The sequence below is a fragment of the Taudactylus pleione genome, unplaced genomic scaffold, assembly GCF_031769625.1.
Source record: "Taudactylus pleione unplaced genomic scaffold, aTauple2 ptg001032l, whole genome shotgun sequence".
In the NCBI taxonomy this organism is placed as follows: Eukaryota; Metazoa; Chordata; class Amphibia; order Anura; family Myobatrachidae; genus Taudactylus; species Taudactylus pleione.
The window spans coordinates 10,493,886-10,514,186 of NW_028285433.1; the positions used below are offsets into that span (position 1 = coordinate 10,493,886).

The 20,301-nt window shown below is 44.4% G+C and overlaps 2 protein-coding genes across 4 annotated transcripts in view; both read right to left on the minus strand.

Moving 5' to 3' along the window:
- The window catches only part of LOC148454071 (prostaglandin reductase 1-like), an 84,280-nt gene extending 82,557 nt beyond the window's left edge, over positions 1 to 1,723 (minus strand). For 2 of the 3 annotated variants that reach the window (XM_088461251.1, XM_088461253.1), the window contains exon 1: positions 1,621 to 1,723. The gene's annotated coding sequence lies outside the window, so the exon portion shown is untranslated. The remainder of the gene's footprint in view (positions 1 to 1,620) is intronic. The other variant, XM_088461252.1, reaches the window with a different exon arrangement.
- Positions 1,724 to 18,965: 17,242 nt separating this feature from the next.
- The window catches only part of LOC148454072 (prostaglandin reductase 1-like), a 47,979-nt gene continuing 46,643 nt past the window's right edge, over positions 18,966 to 20,301 (minus strand). Inside the window, exon 10 of the mRNA XM_088461243.1 lies at positions 18,966 to 19,151. Within this exon, the coding sequence (XP_088317369.1) occupies positions 19,041 to 19,151 (111 nt within the window). The 3' untranslated portion in view covers positions 18,966 to 19,040. The remainder of the gene's footprint in view (positions 19,152 to 20,301) is intronic.

A 20,301-nucleotide genomic window follows, 5' to 3' on the forward strand; every position in this document is an offset into this window, starting at 1 on the left:
AGCACAGCGCATGTGCGTTAGTTAGCATTGCAAGCACTTTGCGATCACACAAGCAAAATGAAAGCCATCGCAGAGTGAGTGACAGGCTGTGAGCGTTTGGGGTGGTGACGGGGGAGTGGTAGGAGAAACACAGGCGTGTCTGTCCGTTTGAACGGCGTTGCATGGGCGTGCATAAATTAGCCACTGAGACAGCATACGCAGCTTGTGTACTCACTGCGTGCAACAAGACTTGTAGTATCTGCGGCAGGTCATCTCTGCTGTATATGTGCGTGAGGGGCAGATGTTACGCAATGTTTCCGATGTATTTGCAGGACTGCAAGGTATTACAGATGTGAGACAGCGGCAGTGGGCGTCTTAATGCTGGCTGTGCGATGGCTTTGTGATTACATCCTTAGCTTAGTTTTGCAGCAGACCTCCATGCGTAATCGCAGCTGCGATCTCAATAGCGATCCGTTGTGAATCAGGCCCTGACTCTCTGTTTCTTTTTCTCTATTATTTGTACTTGCATTAAACTGATTCAGGGTGCACCACTGGTGGACCGTACAAAGTATTCTCTGTAAACTGTATTTACATAATAGAGAATAGTCTGGTATATACACTAATAATTATCCTAATAATTATACTGGCAGTTTAATAAGGGAGACCCAATACATCAGATGACCGGGGTCACAGTGCAGGAGCCCAGAGACCAGCTGACCAGAGGCACAGAGGAGCTCACCGGACCACCAAGGCGTCAACTCTTAGGGCGGAATTCAATTCTTTTTAGCCCCTATCGCGCCCGACGGAGCTATTGTATTCTTGCTCCTGTCGGGCGCGATCAGCTGCCAAGCGCTACATTTCAGCTCGCAGCCCCTGGGGGATGAGAGTTGAAATGTGCGAAAAGTGACATGTTTGGGCGCCCAAACATCACTTTTCGCGATCGCGCCCAGCACTTTGGTTGGGTTTAGCTGCTTTACGCGGCTAAACCTGACCTCTATGGGCGCGATCAGCGCGAAGAACGGCAGCAATTGAATGGCGGCCCGCGATCTCCTGTCACTTTAGACGGGAGATCCGGACCGCGTAATCAATTGAATTCCGCCCTTAGTGTGGGAGGGGGGGGGGTTGTGGGGGGGTTTCGGTAGTTGACGGCGGTGCATGCGTAGACACCTTCTCACTGTATTTTTTTTAAAAAGTACCATGAGAAGTGTGCGAACAAGAGTGTTCAAAATTTGAAAAAAGTACCTCAGCAAAGGGGTGAGAAAACCCTCAGCAGCAAAGGGGTTAAATGTATGCATTATAAATACCATATTATTAATCATACTTATCTAATTATATTTAGACTTATCGTTTTAAATTGCACATCGTATTCATAGATTAAAACTATAAAGTTGTTACTAAAACATAACTTCTAGTTTTAATGTAAAGGGGTAATGTCAAAGTACAAAAAACAATCACTCAGTTTTGATAGAACCAATGCAAGTTAATTAGGTTAAAAAGGCAGACTGGGTGTCATAAGTATTGTAATTAAGATTCAAGTAATTCAGAATACAGTTATGTTATATGTCTAGCAGTAAAAGGTCAGCAGTATACTATAAAAACACACAATAGTCCTTAGTGTAATCCTCACACCAATAGGCTCACCTGCTGGAAGTGATCACAGTTGTTTTTACCTTGTTATGTGATGAATGAGTTCCTTGCAACTTATACAGTAGTTCTGACTGCAGATATTTTGCCCAGATATACTGAGTGAGAGGCCTTATCACACTCCCCTTCCTCATTTATGGCCCCTCCTCTGCTATGTAGCAATTCCTAGCTCTATAACAGAATGCTGAATAAGAGTGTGAGCTTCCTGAGTGCATCATCTTCCCTGAACTACAGCAGCGAGTAATACTACCAGTGTTTCAGGAAGAGTTAACATTTAATTTCTGACCCCTACTCTGTTATGTAGCAATTCCTAGATCTATAACATAATATTATTAGGATTAGTACTAGTAGTAGTGCTTATTTTGTAGAAAAATATGTTGAGGAACCCAGAGGAGCAGAGGTGGGTGAAGCTGTGGGCAATGTAGGGGGAGCTACAATAGTGTCAGTCACAGACCTAACATATATACACAGTACAGATATAAATAAATATATATATTGTATATATACAGCCTTGCACACATATAGCCAGTACAGACCTAACATATATACACAGTACAGATATAAATAAATATATATATTGTATATATACAGCCTTGCACACATATAGCCAGTACAGACCTAACATATATACACAGTACAGATATAAATAAATATATATATTGTATATATACAGCCTTGCACACATATAGCCAGTACAGACCTAAATGTATATATATAGTATCATTTATAGCCTTGCACATATATAGCCAGTACAGCAATAGAATAGAAATATATATATATATTATATATGATGCCAGTTACAGCTTTGCACATATATAGCCAGTACAGAGCTAGAAATATATATGCATAGTGTCAGTTGCAAAGTTGCACATATGTAACAGGTATATATAGACAGAAGTCGCTCTGTGCTGTAGAGCTGGGCCCGGCTGGTTCTGCAGCCTCACCTCGCATGGTTATGTTACCACAGCAGGACCCTCTGCTGCCACATACCTCATACCTTGAAGGGACAGCAGCGGCATTTCAATCCTTCCCCCTATTCCGGCGCCAATCACTCACTCGCTGCAAGTGCCACTCGAATCCCAATGCAGCAATGCAGACAGGTTCAGGCACTCCGTTCCTGGTGACGTCATTTTACTTTAGAGCTTCAGGAACTGTGCTCCTGCTGAAAAATAGCCCTGAGTAATATTAGTAGTAGTAGTATGTTTTATTTATATTGCACCATAATGGTGTCTGCAGTGCTATAAAAATTGAACTTCAATACACTAGATAACTATAACAAAACAATACAACCAAACAAAAGCTGGAGAGAATGGGACAAGTGGACAAGGGTAGAGTGACTCATTAGTGAAAGCAAGGGGATACGTTCAGGATCCCGACAGCTGGGATTCCAGCGTTCACAATGCTGATGCCAGAATCCTGACACTTATCAGCGCTGGCCAGTGGCATATCTATAATGGGTGCAGTGTGTGCAGGGCACATGGGCCCCTGGGTCCAGGGGGGCACCGCACACACTGCACCCATATGTTTTTTAAACGTACCTGTCCGAGGTCCCGTGTCGGGTGTGACTGCTGCACAGAACGCCGGAAAATGGCCGCCGCGGCCATTTTTCCGGCGTTCTGCGCATGCGCAGTAGACTCCGGGCACACTTTAGTGCCCGGAGTCTACTAATGCTCCATTGGCTGACAAGCTGCGTCAGTTGGCTGCCAGCCACCAGGGAGAGAGGAGGGGGCCCCGTACAAGGAGTGCACATGGGCCCCCTCCTCTCTTAAAATGCCCCTGGCGCTGGCATCCCGATGCCGGGATCCTGAAGGTAAGTAGCGGGGTTAGGGGGAGGGTTAGTGGTTAGGCACTAGGGGGAGGGTTAGGCACCAAGGGAGGAGGGTTAGGTTTAGGCACCGGGAAGGGGGAGGTTAGAGTTAGACACTAGAGGGGGAGTTCGGGTTAGGCACGGGGAAGGGAGTGTTAGGGGCAGGGTTAGGGGTTAGGTTAGCATACTCACCTCTCCTCGTAGGAATTCGGGATGCTGCGTCAGGATTCTGACCGCCAGGATCCCGTACGTTGGCATCCAGTTCCCAAACCGAAAGCAAGTAAATTAAAAAAATTGCTTGGGAGAAGGGGGGGCTTGCCCACTCTCCTGCAACCTCCAGGAGAATCGCAAATTAGGGCAGAGTCTTCTGGGTTTTGAAAAGTGGTCAACTCTGCAACCCAGCAGCCCCTCCAGCTTACTGATGAAAGTGGGTGTGGCTATGCAACATCATTATGAAGCACTTAGCTATTAATAGCCTCATCAAGGTACCTCCCCCATGACGTTTTGCCACGATTCCCTGGTTAGTGTAGCTGGGGGCAGGGCCGCGATGATGCAATTCACAACTTTCTGACCCCATCCTGCCAACTGGTTCGTCCTTTCCAGGGAACTCTCAGAGAGGAACTTGCCACAATCGGCAAGTATGGGAAGGAGTAGGAAGTAAATCAGCAATCAGTTATTCAAAAGCCACTAAACGTCACTGTCTCAGTTTTTATCAGTTTTTCTTTGTAAAGAATACCAACTGCCAGATATACCGGAACCAGTATGATTAACCGCCGGCCGCATAGTTCTAATCCCGACAGCAGAAGCCCAGCAGGGGTGAAGATCCTGAAGTTAGAAAGGTAAGTATAAACTAACCTATTTTTACCCCCTAACCCTCCTTTAGGGATGCCTAATCCTAACCTCCCCCCCAAGTGCGTAAACCTAAGCCCCCCTTCTCCGCAGCCTAACCCTAAGTCTCCCGGGGGTGCCTAACCCTAACCTCCCCTCGGGGGTGCCTTACCCCCCCTTCCCCTAGCCTAACCCTAACCTCCCGGGGGGGTGCCTAACCCTAAGTCCCCCCCGGGGAGTTTGATGCCTGTCATTTGTACCTTGCCGGGAATAGACAGCCGGGAAGCCGACGGTCGGGATTTCGTCCGTCGGCTTCCCGACTGCTTTCCGATTTACCAAGCAGCGTTTTTAAAAACTGTTGAAAAACACTATGTGAAAACCTGCCAGATGGTTGGAACAGACAGGATGGCTAAAAACATTGCCAGTTAGAGCTATTTTGCCTTCACAACTTGGGGGGGAAAAAAAAAGAAAAAAAAAATGCAAAACAACTCCTCCCCAACATACACACACACTCATACAGTATTAAACTGTTTTTGTAGAACCAGTAGAAAGAAATCATAATAAAGTTCCCCCTATAAACTTAATAATAAATAGGGTAGCCTCCTATTATATAAATAATAGATATATAGGTATACCCTATTATGTTAATAATAAATACTACTGTCCATTTTATAATATTAAGTTTACATTTTTAAATACATAATATGACCTCTTCAATCAAAAATATTAATATTGAGTTAGTGGCTGGGTGCACGTCAGTGTTAAAGTTGGTCATCCAATCTCTCATGGAACATCCTCTGACAACCTCATCTGTACCTATTTTGTTTTTATTGTACGTGCATTTGTATGATTTCTAAATGTGGCCAGCACTGTGGAGATTTGTGGCACTCTACGAATAAATGATGATGATGATACATTTACATCTCTTCTATGTACTGTAACAAAGCAACATATTTTTGGAGACGATTTGTTTGTAAATACAGTAGTTACCACCACATGTGAATGGACATGCCCTAGGGAACTGTATCCTAAGTGTGAGCACCCAGTTACGTCTCGATTGGAGATGCAACTAAGATGTTCACAACTCACCAGTAGTACAGAGTATGCACAAATCACATAATCCATCTGTACAACAGACATGCATGCAACTCTGGCAACTCTCAGTCAGATCCATTGGCTCAAGAACAAATTAATCGCTGGTGGGAAAATAATATAGATTTTCATCTTGCACTAGATGCCAAATCTTATAAATCTTGTAAGGGGTTTCCTGAATAGCAATGCTAGTAGAAGCTTTAGCCGATCGGCATCTTATAACCAGCCATCCCTGGCTGTTCATAGCCTCCCCTAGGTCCCTTTCCCAACCTACTTCATGTGAGTTACCCATGAGGGTGTCAGGGGACGAAACAGGATGTCATCTTTACATCTGACTGAGTAAATGCAGAGCCTTTCTAATTAGGTATTTTGTCTGGTATTCTATAAAGCTTCTGATTTGCAAATATTGATGTGGTATGTAGGTGGATATTGCTTGTCTGAAATATTGGCGGTCACAAAATTTTCCATGATACGTATAAACAGTTAATATTATTATTTTTCCATGGAATAGCCATTGTTCCATGTCATATGGAGTAAAGGATAACCATATTGGGGTTAGAGAGGATGGGTGAGGCGCAAGCTTGTGTGTAATATTGGTCTTGTACCATTCTTTCAGGGCAAACTGAGTGATGGGAACTGAGTAGGCTAAGGCATTGACTTTACTCTCATGTAGAGAGACTTCAATGTCGACCCACCATTTATAGCTTGGCTTAGTGTTCCAAGAAATTATGTGATTTGCTGGGCAGCATAATAATAATTGTTTTATTGGTTTAGCCAATTAGGTTCTCTATGATTTTGGTTTATTCTCTCCCAAGACAAATCTGTTACATGGCTTGTGCAGAGAAGCTAGTACTATGTGTCACAACCCTGGCTAGTTTTTTCACCTTTTGCCTTGAGACTTACCCCTGTCAACTGTCCCGTGGATCTGTAATGTGTAATTCACCTGGGAGATTTGTCCTGATCATGCTGGCTGCAACAATTCTGTGTATGCATTTGGACTGTGCTCTCCATTCCACATTGATTATTCACCTGGGTCCTTTCCTGTCTGTGAACACTGCTAGTCTTGATTGGAATTGCAGGTGTAGTTCTGACTCTCAGTACTGCAGATATGTTTGCTCCCTCTGCATGTTGTGCCCTCCACCACTCAGAATCCTACTGCCAGACCACCTGACTGTATCCACCAATTCCTGCGAGACCCAGGGTATAAACATCCTCTTCTGATAGCATTCAGAGCCTGAACATCTCATTACTTCCCATGGTGTACAGATTGTGCTATCACTGTCTCTCTGTGTACATGTGTATCCCAGGCTCCTGCTGGTAGCAACCCTTGCTGCATCCGAAAATCCTGATGATTCCCAGACCAGTTCATCTAGTAGTCCTGCTAACAGCTATACCTGGCATATCCAGAAATCCTGCTGGTTCCCAGCCCAGTTTATTCAGCAATCCTGCTAATAGCTATACCTGGCCCATCTGGAAATCCTGCTGTTTCCCAGACCAGTTCATTCAGCAATCCTGCTAATAGCTATACCTGGCCCATCTGGAAATCCTGCTGGTTCCCAGACCAATTCAATCGGCAATCCTGCTAAAAGCTATACCTGGCGCATCTGGAAAGCCTACTGATTCTCAGTCCACTTCTGCAAGCCCACCTACTGGTACCCCGTCCAGCTCAGCAAGCCTTCCTGCCGGTCTCAGTCCAGTTCCTCCAAGTTTTATACTCATTCCACTCCAACATTACAAGTTTCCTGTTCCTGTCATTTATCATCAAAGGCAGTTCTCACTGCCATACAATTCATATGCAAATAGAGCTATTTACATCATCCATGGTTCCAGTCAAGCCGGTCTCCGCTGAATCCAGTTCAACACCTGAGTCAGGTAACTCTCAAGCACCAACCATGACACTATGGGCAGTATGTGTACTGTGGCATAACTACATTACAATCAAATACATTCCAAGACAACTATACTGTACACACTATTGTTTGACTATGTATTTACACATTCGTGAGTTTAAATTTGATACCATGAATACTGTATTTTGTTGTCAATTTTATTGTACCCCTTTCACACCAAGCTTCTGACCCAGGCTATTGCCAGGACACGCAGGTCAACCCGGGTCCTGTCTCGAAGTAAAAGGGTCTACCCATGTCCATTTTCTCAGGTCCTTGACCCTGGTCTCTACCAGGGTTATACCCAAGACTAACCCATGTAGCCTGCAGTGGACAAGGTGCGACCGAGGTTAATCGCCCCGAGTCAGGCTACCAATCTGCTAACTGGCAGATCTGGAGGGTTCTGGGGTGCTGAGAGATGTCAGCACGGAGCATCCACTACTTTGCAGGGCAGACACAAGGGGCCGACCCAGGAATAACCATGGACTAAGGTGCGGTGAGATAGGAGTATCAGAACTGTGTCCCAGGTTCAAACTGTGTTCAATAGCCTAGGAAAAAGCAGGGTAAATAATCACTACAGATGTGTCCTCATACATCTAGCCTCAATACGCCAAGCAGCACGACTTGTCTGGCGTGAATGAGCCGTCAGATCCCATGCTACTCTGCTAGCGGCAGGTATCTTTTTTTTTTTGGCAACAATTGTCTAAGTCGCAATGTGATGTGACTAGGACACACCAGCAGACTGATTAATTTCATATGCGACACTTGTATATCTGTGTGCACCTGAGTCTGTATATGAACAGTAGCTGAACTTGTAATGAAAAAAGCTGCGGCTATTACATTTCAGCACTTCATGTATACAGAGACTCTGGACCTTGGCCCTCATTCAGAGCCGTACGCTCTGAGCAGAGCGCACGCTCTGAATGAGGGCCGCCCTCCATAATTATGGAGCGTCCTCCTGGACGCTCGTATAGCTGTGGGTCACCACCCACAGCCTATACGAGCGTGCAGTTTGATGGCCGCGATGGTCTTGACCATCGCCACTGCGAGCCGGAGCCTGCGGTTGAGTTTTTCAACCGCAAGGCCCGTAGTGATTTTGGCTCTATCAGAGCCAAAATCACTCCCACTGACATCACTAGTGATGTCAGTGGGCCGGCTTCTGACGGTAGGCGTTACCTTGGGAACGCCCCCGTCAGGGAGGCATGCCCCCAGCACGCCCACCAAAGGGGGCGTGCTGTCAATCAACATCGACAGCACGCCCCCTTTGATCAGACACAACGAGCGAAGGAAAGTCCTTCGCTCATCGCGTCTGGCGCATGCGCACGACGGAGCTCCCGCCGTCGTGCACATGCGCAGTACACAACATCGACCCACTTGCGAGCGGACAGCCGCTTGCGAGTGGGTCTGAATCAGGCCCCTTATTCAGAGTTGGTCGCAAGCGCCGATGCGCTCGTAAACCGACTCGATGGTTAGTCCTGCGCATGTGCAGCGGCCGCACTGCGCGTGCGCAAGCCCCGGAGCAACAGAGAAACTCTATCGCTCCGGAGCTCGCTACCAAAGGGGCGGCTGTCGATGTTGATCGACAGCTTGCCCCATTTGGTAGGCGGGCCTGGGGGGGTGGTTTCCAAAACGGAGGCATTCCTTAACGAACGCCTACCGTTTTGTGGGCGGCTGCACTGACATCATCAGTGATGACAGTGGGGAGCTTCCTACTCCATCAGAGCAGAAAGCTCCCTGAGGCTTACGAGTGCCCAGACCCAACCTTAGGGTCTGGTCGTAAGCCCCGATGGTCGTGAAGGTGATCATCATCGCGACCATCAACCTGGTCAGTCGTCAAGCTGTGGGTGGTAACCCACAGCTTAGCAATCGACAAGGAGGCGGTCGTTCAGGATGCAAGCGGCCGCCCTGATTCAGTGCGACCGCTTGCAACTAACGACCGCCTCTGAATGAGGTCCTCAGTCACAAAAAGATAAACAAGTGTTGCTTATTAAATTAATCAGCAGTCTGTTTTTGCGTCCTTCGCATTGCAACTTAGATGCACTTTCAGCAAAAAAAGACCCCGCTGCTAGCAGAGACTCACGTGACCTGGCCCAAAGAGAAGGGCTTTTTAGCGCAACTGACGCAAAGATGTATAAGGACACATCTGTAGCTCAGTAGACAAAAATATTCTTGTTAGCCATCTATTTTTTCTTTAACAATTATGTAGCACCTCTATGTTTCTATCCAGCAGAAGAAGTATGAATAATAATAGTAAAATAGCATAAGTATAGAATAAGAACATACTGAAAGCAAGCAGGTATAAAAACATACAATGACAGCGATCACTATGTGTCATGCTATTGCAGCTCTTACACAGTCACTGCTAAATTACATTAGTGGATTAGTGTACAGGATATAGTGCTGTTGCATCATGACTCTGCAAAATACGCGATACAGTTCACATATCCTATTCATAGCAGTAATGTTATTATTATCAGGGCCAAATGCAGAAAATCTACAGGGTGGTTACCGGATGCTTCAGGAACAAAGTAAAGAAACACTGCCATATTAAGTCTAAAGCAGACACATTTTTTGTAGTTGAATTGTTCACATACCTATAGTTGAGTCCCAAAGTAATTCTTATTAATTAATAGTAACAGTCTTATCTAGTGAGATTAATGATTTAAAATATTTAAAAGGGTAAAATATGTATTTTTATATAAAGTAACACTTTATCTACAGTGATGTTGGCTGCATGCACCGCACAGTGGGAGAGAAATGTACGAACTCAAATTCAAATTGCAGTGTAAAAATAATGCCCAGTATTTGTGGGCTACATGCAAAAGCAGACAGTATTTACCCTGCATGCAAAACATAAGAAAATATAATCTAATTGCACCCCTTGCATTACACCATGATTTGTTCCAGATACAAAGTTACTTGCTGTTTTTGCTTTGCCCCCAACTCGGAAACAGCCCAGTGTTGGTTCCAGGTATGTACAAGTCTGCAGTGAGTATGCAGCTACATACATTTGCTACATCCGGGGCCGGACTGCCCATCTGGCACTTCTGGCAAATGCCAGAGAGGAGGATGGACAGATGGGCCTGTCCAGCCTCAAAACCCAGCCGAGCAGCTCTGCCTCCCAGCGCTCTGCTCGGCCGAGGATACTGGAAGACAGGAACATGCCGTGAGGCCAGGCCCCTGTAACTCGCAGCACGCCACGGAGGCCATACCCCTTTTGTAGCAGGGTCACGCCCCTTTTGCGTGCAAACGCACAAGGGAACTACCAGGGCTCTTCACTGCTGCTGGTCTTCCGACGTCAGGATTTGAACCGCCGGTACCGATCTCCAATCTACAGCAGGGGTGGACAATTATTTCAGCTTAGCGACCAGTAATCAAGTTTTAATAACCTGTTGAGGGATATACACAATATTTTGTTTATTTACTACAGAATAAAGCCCAAACCATATTCATTGTATGTTCCACACACACATCAAACCCTTCCAATATTTAGTGCACAAGAAGAGTACTCACTTGGCACTATTGTGCCTCTCTCTATCAGTAGCACTCTTCTCAATGTCACTGCTCTTTGTAAATCACTTCTTTATCAGACATTCTGTGCTTTCCCCTCCAATATACTTCTGACCAGTGACCCTCCTGATCCTTCACAGCTCTCCCCTCACAGCCCTAGTGGTATATTTATAAAGTGAGAGTTTTTAAAAGTGGAGATGTTGACCATAGCAACCAATCAAATTCTAGTTATGTTCTAGAAGGTGCTATTTAAATGTTAAGTAGAATCAAATTGGTTGCTATGGGCAACATCTCCAAATATACCCTCTACTGTGCTCTCATTACTCGCTCATTCCTTTAACCCAGTGGTTCCCAAACTTTCGGAAACCAGTGCCCTATAGTATCATGATATTTTCATGGCACCCCTAGACCAAAAGTTTCTTATTGAAAAATTCAGAAAAAAAATATTAAAAAAAAATCATTGTGCTTACCTGTAATCCTTAGGGTCAGTTATGTGGTGAAGGACAGGGTTGTGTAGCTGTTTGTCCATATATTTTATGATTGGCAGCCACCAGCACTAGTTTTGTCTATCACATTCACCATTAATAATTTGGACCACCAACCAGTGGCACCCCTGCAAGTGCCCTGCAGCACCCCAGTTTGGGGACCACTGCTTTAACCCCTGCCGGCAGCTGTACCAGCATAGGTGCTGTATCTAACTGGCCGAACCACATTGCACTATGGGCCGCATATGTTCTACGGGTCGTATTTTGACCACACTTGATTTACACACTTGATTCATGTCCAAAATAGTCAAAGAAAAACTATTTCCTTTCTAAAAATGTTGTAACAGACTAAGTTTAGTATCAAAAATATTGTATAACAAAATGCATTTAAAAACGTATGAGACCACTTCAAAAAACATAACATACAAGCATTTAAAACACCTTAAAATAGGGCAAAACTTAAAAATAGAAAGAAAACAATAATAATCCATAACATGAAAGTTAAAAACAGAATAGGGTCTCTTTTGTAGTATGGTCCAAATACAATGTATTTCCCGGAGGGCCACCTCTGTGTCTTCGAGCAGGCCAAACCATGAAAGACATCACCTGACCATTATTCCTCCTCTATGAAGCTTTAGAGTTGGCATTGTGCATTTGGACAGGAAGTGTTATCCCAGCATCTGCCAACCCAGGTTCATCTGTCAGTCAAGATGGTGAAGTATGATATATCATACATCACGCCAGTAAACACATTTCCGTTCTAAAGGGGCCACTCCAGCTGATATTAGGGATTTCAGCTGAGGCTTGGGTGTTGCTTCTCACCCATGGAAACTGAATTCATGAAACTCCTGGGATTGTTGTATAGTATATATATTTTTTTATTTATACATACATACATATGTAGGTTCAAGTTCAGAACATTGGGCCCCGCCTCCCGCATAGCCGCCACCTTTTCCACCTCCAGCTCAGTCGCCACCGCTGGAGAGACATGTCTGCAGAGGACCCGGGCAGCTAACATGCTCCCATGGTAATGCTAACAGTCAGTGGTGAGGACTTGTGGGAGGCAACGGCGGTGCCAGCTGTTAGCATTACCATGGGAACATGTCAATACACTTAGTCAATAAGCAAAGATGAGGCAGGTAAATGCCATTTTATGAAATGATTCTCCATTATTTCCCTCAGGATGCAGTCACAATCCCGACGGCAGAATGCCGGCTAGGGTTTATTGATAGGCGTCGAAATACCGACGCCTATCATAATCCCAACGGCAGAATCCAGAACGACGCGGGACCGAACGAGGTAAGTACGGTCCACGCATCCTCATAGACGCGGGGGGGGGGGGATTACGTTTAGGGCCACCCCGGGGGGATTTAGGGTTAGGCACTCCGGGAGGGTTAGGCTAGGGGAACAGGGGTTAGGGTTAGGCACCCCCAGGGGAAGGTTAGGGTTAGGCACCCTCCCCCCAGGAGGGTTAGGTTTATGGTGCGGGGAGGGGTTGTTAGGTTTAGGCACCCCAGGGGGGAGGTTAGCATTAGGGACTAATGGGGGAGGTTAGGGTTAGGCACCCCTAAAGGAAGGTAAGGGGAGGGAGAGGGGATGGTTTGGTAGTTTACTCACCTCCGTCGGGAACTCCGCTGTTCGGCCTGCCGGCGTTGGGCTCTCGTCCGGCGATCATTCATACCGATCCCACTTCCCTCTTCCACTCACCCTTTTTATTTGAAATTGTAGTCTTAATTTTACTTTTGAATCCCAGATACATTCCTGTTTATTATTTGTGACTTGACTTGAGCTTCTATTTGCAGACAGGCTCACTTGCTTGTAGCGTATGGTTCATTCAAGGCTTTTTCATATTACTTTGTGTTTATTATAGAATTGTTTTGAACCATACAGACATATGCTATATTTTGGTGTACTCTCATGTTGACTTAGGATCTACAGTATGGTTGTTTTACGCTATATCCTTTGGACACTTTAAAAGAGGAATATACAGGATCAGTATGAAATACAGTCGGGATCCTGGCGGTCAGAATCCAGACGCCGGGATCCCGACAGGGTTAACATACCGACACTTGTTGGTTGGTATGCTAACCCTAACCCCCCCCCCCTAGTGCCTGAACCTAACTGTCCCCTCCCCACACCATAAACCTAACCCTCACCCTTAGTGCCTAACCCTCCCCCTAACCCCGCTACTTCATCAGTATTCCGGCGCTAGTAATGTAAGTGTCGGCAGCTCAACCGCCGGGATGAAGAACATGCCCTGAATATAACTATATTTGTTCGATATTGTATGTATAAGGATAGTTCGATGAGTAAGGTAACAAGACTTCTCACGTGTGTGATTTTCTCATATTTCATTCTAATTTCCCACCAGGCCAGAGCAGGTAGACAATGGCTTCCCCTTACGGCCATTAGACTGAGCCTCTTATCAGTCATACTGTCCTAACATCAGTTGTAGGATGGCGGGGCTGGCAGAGCCATGGTCAAACATGGAGTTGCATAGTGCGATCAGATTTCTGCGTCTAAAGGACACACCAGCAGCTGAAATTCATCATCAACTTATTGAGATATACAGTGATAACAGGTTTGGTGCACTGCCTTTGATAATGGCCGGAGAGACGTTCAAGATGAGCAACATCACCACAGATGACAATTTGTGCCGTTTTGAAGGTCTGATTCATGAGGACAGACTCATTCCAGTTAGTGATATTGCTGACAAACTGAACATCTCAGTGTGTACTGTGCACAACATCGTTCATGAGCAACTGACTACAAGAAAGTGTTCACTCTGTGTACTGCAGCAACTCGCAGATGTTCTCAAACCAATAGGGATGGGATTGTCTCTAGTGCACTTGATACAGTACCACGAGGAGGGAGTGCAGTTCCTGCAGCGTATTGTTACAGGTGATGATACGTGGGTGCATCATGTGACACACCGGAGATGACGCAAGCATCCATAACATAGAAACATGCATTGTCCCCATCTTCAAATAAATTCAAAACAACTCCATCAGCAAAGAAGGTCATGGTGACCGTGTTTTGGGGCCACAAGGGCGTGCTTCTTGATGTCTTACCAAGGGAGATACTGTGAATGCTGTACACTATTGTGACACATTGAGCTGGTTGCGGAGGGCAACTAGTTGAAAACAACCTTTTTTGTGAACAGGCTCCACGATAACGCCAGGGGCGGTATGCACTAATACTTACCGCCTAACACTGCCGGACATCGCAATTGTACAGATCGCATATGCACTAACATATGCGATCTGTACAGCAAAGGACAGCTCTTCCGATATGACCCGGGAGTCCATCTGCGCATGTGCAGGCGGCTGCGGGGCATGCTGGGAGGGATCCGATCGGATGCCTCATAGCAGCGCGATGCGGTAGAAGCCCATAGGCTTCTATAGGGTAACGCCAGCAAAAGCTGGCGTTACCCTCCGCATCGCAGCCCGGCGGCCAGGAGATTGCTGCAATACGGAAAATGCTGTAAACAGGGGTTTTACCGCATTTTCCGTTTGGTGCATGCCGCCCCGGGACACACTCAGCCAACCGCACGCGTGAGTTATTACGGCAATACCATTGTGAGGTATTGGACCATACTCCCTGCCGCCCGGACCTGGCACTGAGTGATTTCCATCTCTTTGGACCATTGAAGAAGCACCTGGATGAAGTTCAGCAACCAGTCATGTCCTGGCTTCAGGCGCTTGACACTTATTTTTTTTTCTATGCCGGGATAGATGCCTTGGTGTACCGTTGGAACAAATGCTTAAATATATGGGGAAAAATAATCGGTACCAAGGCCATACTATTGATTATACGTATATGTACGAGCTGAATAATTTATGCAATGATGTCTCACTTTATTTATTGAATCACCCTTGTATATTGCTTTGTGTGTGTGTTTTGTTATAAACTATATAAAAAAAAATCACCAGTACTAGTGTGTGTATAAACATTCAATGTATCAGCAGTCCTGAGAAACAGTTTGTGACACCAAACTATAAGAAGAAGGTGTTACAGCATAAAATGTATATTACAATAAATGCCTCAGAATGGCTTTGTTTAACCATATGATATTACATAGCTAACAGGACAGAGTGGAGACGTTTAAATAGTAACACAAGCTTAAATACTAATATATTTAAAACAGACGCAAGGAACAAAACAAAAATAAATATTTATATTAAATGAACTCAAGGCCTGATTCAGACCCGCTTGCGAGCGCTGAGCGCTCGCAAGCGGGTCGATGTTGCCCTCGTGCGCATGTGCACGACAGAGGCTACTCCGTCGTGCGCGAGACCCAAATAACGACGGCCGTCGTTATGGGTCTCGCACCAAAGGGGGCGTGCTGTTGATGGTGATTGACAGCACGCCCCTTTGGTGGGCGTGCCGGGGGCGTGGCTGCCCAGACGGAGGCGTTCCCATGGGAACGCCTACCGTCTGGGGCGGCCCCACTGACATCACTAACGTGAAAACCGGAAGTGACGTCACCCGGCTGGGAGCCGGTGCCATGGCAACCCTCTATACACACAAAATTATTATCACATAGTGCAGCCAAATTTACACAAAAAACACAATATAAAAGGGCAAAGTGCAGTAGCTAAATACAATAAATACTATAAAATGGCATTATCAAAACTATATGTAAAACTAGCTCACATAAAAACGTGCTGTGTAACTGGAAAACCTTAATTGAAAAAATGTTATCAAGAACATTATAAAAAAAACATACATAAAGTGCACCATATAAAAAATAGTGAAAATAGATTGTGTGAACAAACACCTGTTAATAGAAACGGAAATCAATAACAATATACTCATGATACTTCTTCTCACAGAGTAATAGTGCCCTCCAGTGGATACAATTTAAAATAACACCTCAATGCATATAAATACAAATCCAGCCCATGTACCTTAACATCTAAAACTCCTTGACTAAACCATCAGTATAAATCAAATAATGATACTAGGATATAGGTAAATAACAAATATTAGTATTAACATCTTACCATATAAGAAATGGATCTATAGAACTTCATATTTCAATATGCTATAAACCACGTTGAAGCCAACAAAACTCATATAAACATTTTCAAACTGATCTAATCCTCTGTTTTAAAACACAACACATTTTTTAGAAAATTAATAAGTCCAAGAGATTCATTAAGACCCCTAGGGGAACAGGGTATCCAGTCGAAAAATTCACCTGGTTTCCAGCTGTAAAAGCATTCTCCTTCTATCCCCACCTCTTAATGGTTTTGGAACATGATCTACGATCTTATACCTGAGTGTGGCCATGTTATTATTATTATTATTATTATCCTTTATTTATATGGCGCCACAAGTGTTCCGCAGCGCCTTACATAGTACATAGAACTAATAAGTGAACAAGAAACAAGTAACTTACAGTACATTACAGTGCAGGACAGGGACACAACTTATATACATTGCTGAAATAGTGATTAAAGCACTCACAATAAGCTGCCGGGAGTTGGCGGTCCCGTGTTAGGTGCCCTAATGGGGAGTAGAGAGTAGAAGAAAATGTAAAGAGAAGCACATGAGGGAAGAGGTCCCTGCTCATGAGAGCTTACATTCTAAGGATGTTATGTTTATGGGCCACAGGTTGATCACTATTACCTGAAGCTATAGCCATTCTAATTGCTGATCTATGTTGTGCCATCCTCAATTTAAATTGACACTCAGTTTTGCCAACATAGTAGAGGCCGCATGGACATATAATCACATAGATGACAAAACTACTATTGCAAGTCACGGGCCAATTGATTCTAAATCTTCTGCCAGAATGTGGATGCAGAATAGAGTCACCTATTTCCATGTAAGAGCAAGTGGTGCAGCCCAAACATTTATAGCACCCATTTTTACGGCTTTAAAAATTCTTCTTGGCTTCAATTTTATTAAAATTAGTAACGTCCGTTTTAACTACTAGATCTTTGATATTGCTAGCTCTAGTGTAACTTAGTTTTGTGCAGACATTTCAATTCAGGGTCAGATGTTAAGATGGGCCACAGATTTTTCCCCTTTTGCTAGTACGGTTACTCCCAATATCAAACTCGTGAACCCACGGTATTCTATTGTCCATTGTTGTTTTAGATTTAACCTCCAGTAGATCTTTTCTATCTATTTTTAAAGCCTTTTCCTTAGCTTTCTGGAGTTCTTGTAACGGATATCCTCTCATCAAGAACTTATCAATCATGATATCTAGTTGTTTATTTGTCGCCTCCTTATCATTAGTGCATCTACACACCCGTATAAACTGTGAAAATGGAAGCCCTTTCACGGTGGACACGAGATGGCAACTTTTATAGTGCAAAAACGTGTTGCGATTTGTAGGTTTTGTAAACAAAGATGTTTTTATCTCTCCATTTACCAATGTGATGGCAATGTCAAGAAAACAAATTTTCAAGCTATCAAATTGCAGAGTAAATTTGATGGGACTATCAGATTCATTCTGCTCCGTCACTAATGCGATGAGTAGATCAATCTCACCAACCCACAATGAAAACATCATCTATATAGCGATAATACATTAATAGATGCTCAGAAATATCAAGCCTCTGTAAGAATATCTCTCTTTCCACTCCCCACATAAAGCTATTCGCAAAAGAAGGAGCTACCGCCGATCCCATTACGCAACCTGTGCGCTGCCTGAAGAATTTACCGTTAAACAAAAAATAATTGTGTGACAATGTAAAATACAATAAATTCAAAAATAACTCCACATCAGGCCCTTTATATAATGCATTACCTACTATGAGGTGCTTCACTGCCATAATGCCTGCCTCATGGGGAATGCATGTATACAAGCTTGTGACGTCTAATGTTGCTAAAGACGTCTGTTGTGGAATCTGGCCTAGCTCTTCTAATTTTTTAAGAATCATACTAGAATCTCTTAAGTAAGTATGTGTCTGTTGGACACAGGGCTGTAGGTATGCATCTAAAAAAATGGCTATAGGTTCACACAATGACCCCCTGGCAGAGATAATCGGACGCCCAGGGGGCTTCTGGACATCCTTATGAATCTTCGGCAGTGTATAAAAAATAGGCGTAACTGGAAATGCTACCATCAATTTATTCTTAACATTCACAGAAACCAGCCCTTCTGCAACTGCCGATTCCAGAATATAGTCCAATTTGTTTTTGTACACCTGTGTTGGATCACAACTTAACAACTCATAAGTTAAAGAATCACTTAATAAACGATCACATTCCCTGATGTAACAATCCGTGTCTATAGAGCCACCCTTGTCAGCGTTTCTGATGATAACATCTTTCCTTCTACTCAAACTGTCTAATGCCTTCCATTCATCTATGGATAAGTTGTAATGAATTGGTCCCATATCCTCTTTGATAGAATCTTCTAATAATCGACAAAAAGTTTTTATGGAGGGATTTGTAGACTGAGGGTCAAATTTAGATTTTGCCCCCAACCGTACCACCTTACTGGGTAAATCCTCAATATCCGCATTTCAACGATCTCTAAAACTCAAAGAGCACTTTGGTAAACAAACCACTAATGCGGATATTGAGGATTTACCCAGTAAGGTGGTACGGTTGGGGGCAAAATCTCCACTTGGGAGACGGAGAAGCATGGGGGGAAAGGACAAAGAAGAGTATTCGTATAAATAAAAGTTACTGCTTGTTTAGCCAAGGTATTGGTTTCTTATTACCAAGTTGCCATAAAACGTATGACTGCTTACATAACACTGGCAAATTATACATTTTAGAACACACAAAATGTTTTATTGTTTTTAATGAAGAGGAAAACCACAACAATAGTACATTAAAGAAAATCTAAACTTTTATAATTGCTTTCCCAATATTCTGTCCATTAAGCATCCCAATGAATCCAGCTGGCATGTTCTCAAAACCACTGGTGATGTGTTCATGGTATTTCAGTTTGCCCTGGAAAACAAGAGTAATATGTAACCTTTGTTAGAATTCAATATTAAAAGTGCACATATTTATAATACATTCTCATGTGATTCCATAGAATGTAAATTGCCTACAGCAGGGGTCTTCAACCTTTAAGACAGTGTGGGCCACATTAAAAAATTCAATGACGCCCGAGGGCCACTAAGCTATACGCTACACAATAGCACAATCTTGATTCACCCGATTCATATATGACACACAGCAGTGCCCCTTTTACACAATGCCCATATTTGTGCCCCTTATACACAGTGCCCCCAGTAGTGGTAGTCCCCTTATGCAGTACCCCCAGTAGTGGTAATTAACCTTATTCAGTGCCCCCAGCAGTGGTGCCCCTTATTCAGTGCCCCTTATGCAGATCCCACAGTGGTAATGCCCCTTATACAATGCAGTCAGTATTAGTGCCCCTTATGCAGTGCTCCCAGCAGTGGTGCTCTTTATGCAGTGCCCCCATTAGTAGTGCCCCCAGTAGTAATAACCCGTAGTAGTAGTGCCCCCTGTAGTGAAGCCGCTTACACACAAAAAAAAAAAAAAAAAAACTTATACCTTAAGCCCCGCTTCTGCGTCCGCTGCCGTCCGGTCCACCTGGCTGCTCCTCTGAACTATGGGAGAGACGTCATGACATCGCTCCCATAGTGCACTACACACTGCGGGAGCCGCAAGCCGGAGCTCAGGAGTGAACTCCAGCCTCCGGCTGCTGCTGGCTCTGGGAGAGAGCCGGCAGGGCGCCCGCTGGTAACAAAATCTCAGTGGGCGCCCGGCAAATGGAGCCTGCCCGCGGGCCACGGGTTGAAGACACCTGGCCTACAGTATGCAGTATACTAACCAGACATTCTAACAATACCTCAATCTACTCCTTCATAATGTATTTACCAGTCACAGAAAAAAAAATTATTAGGTTTACCCTATTGTTAGAACATGGTGGATTCCAAGAGGCAGCTAAAATTCCATCAAATAGGGCAATGGTTCTCGAACTCGGTCCTCAGGACCCCACACAATTCACGCTTTCCAGGTCACCCAGCAGGTGCACAGGTGTATTCATTACTCACTGACACATTTTAAAAAGACCCACAGGATGAGCTAATAATTTCACTTGTGATTCTGTAAGGAGACCTGGAAAACA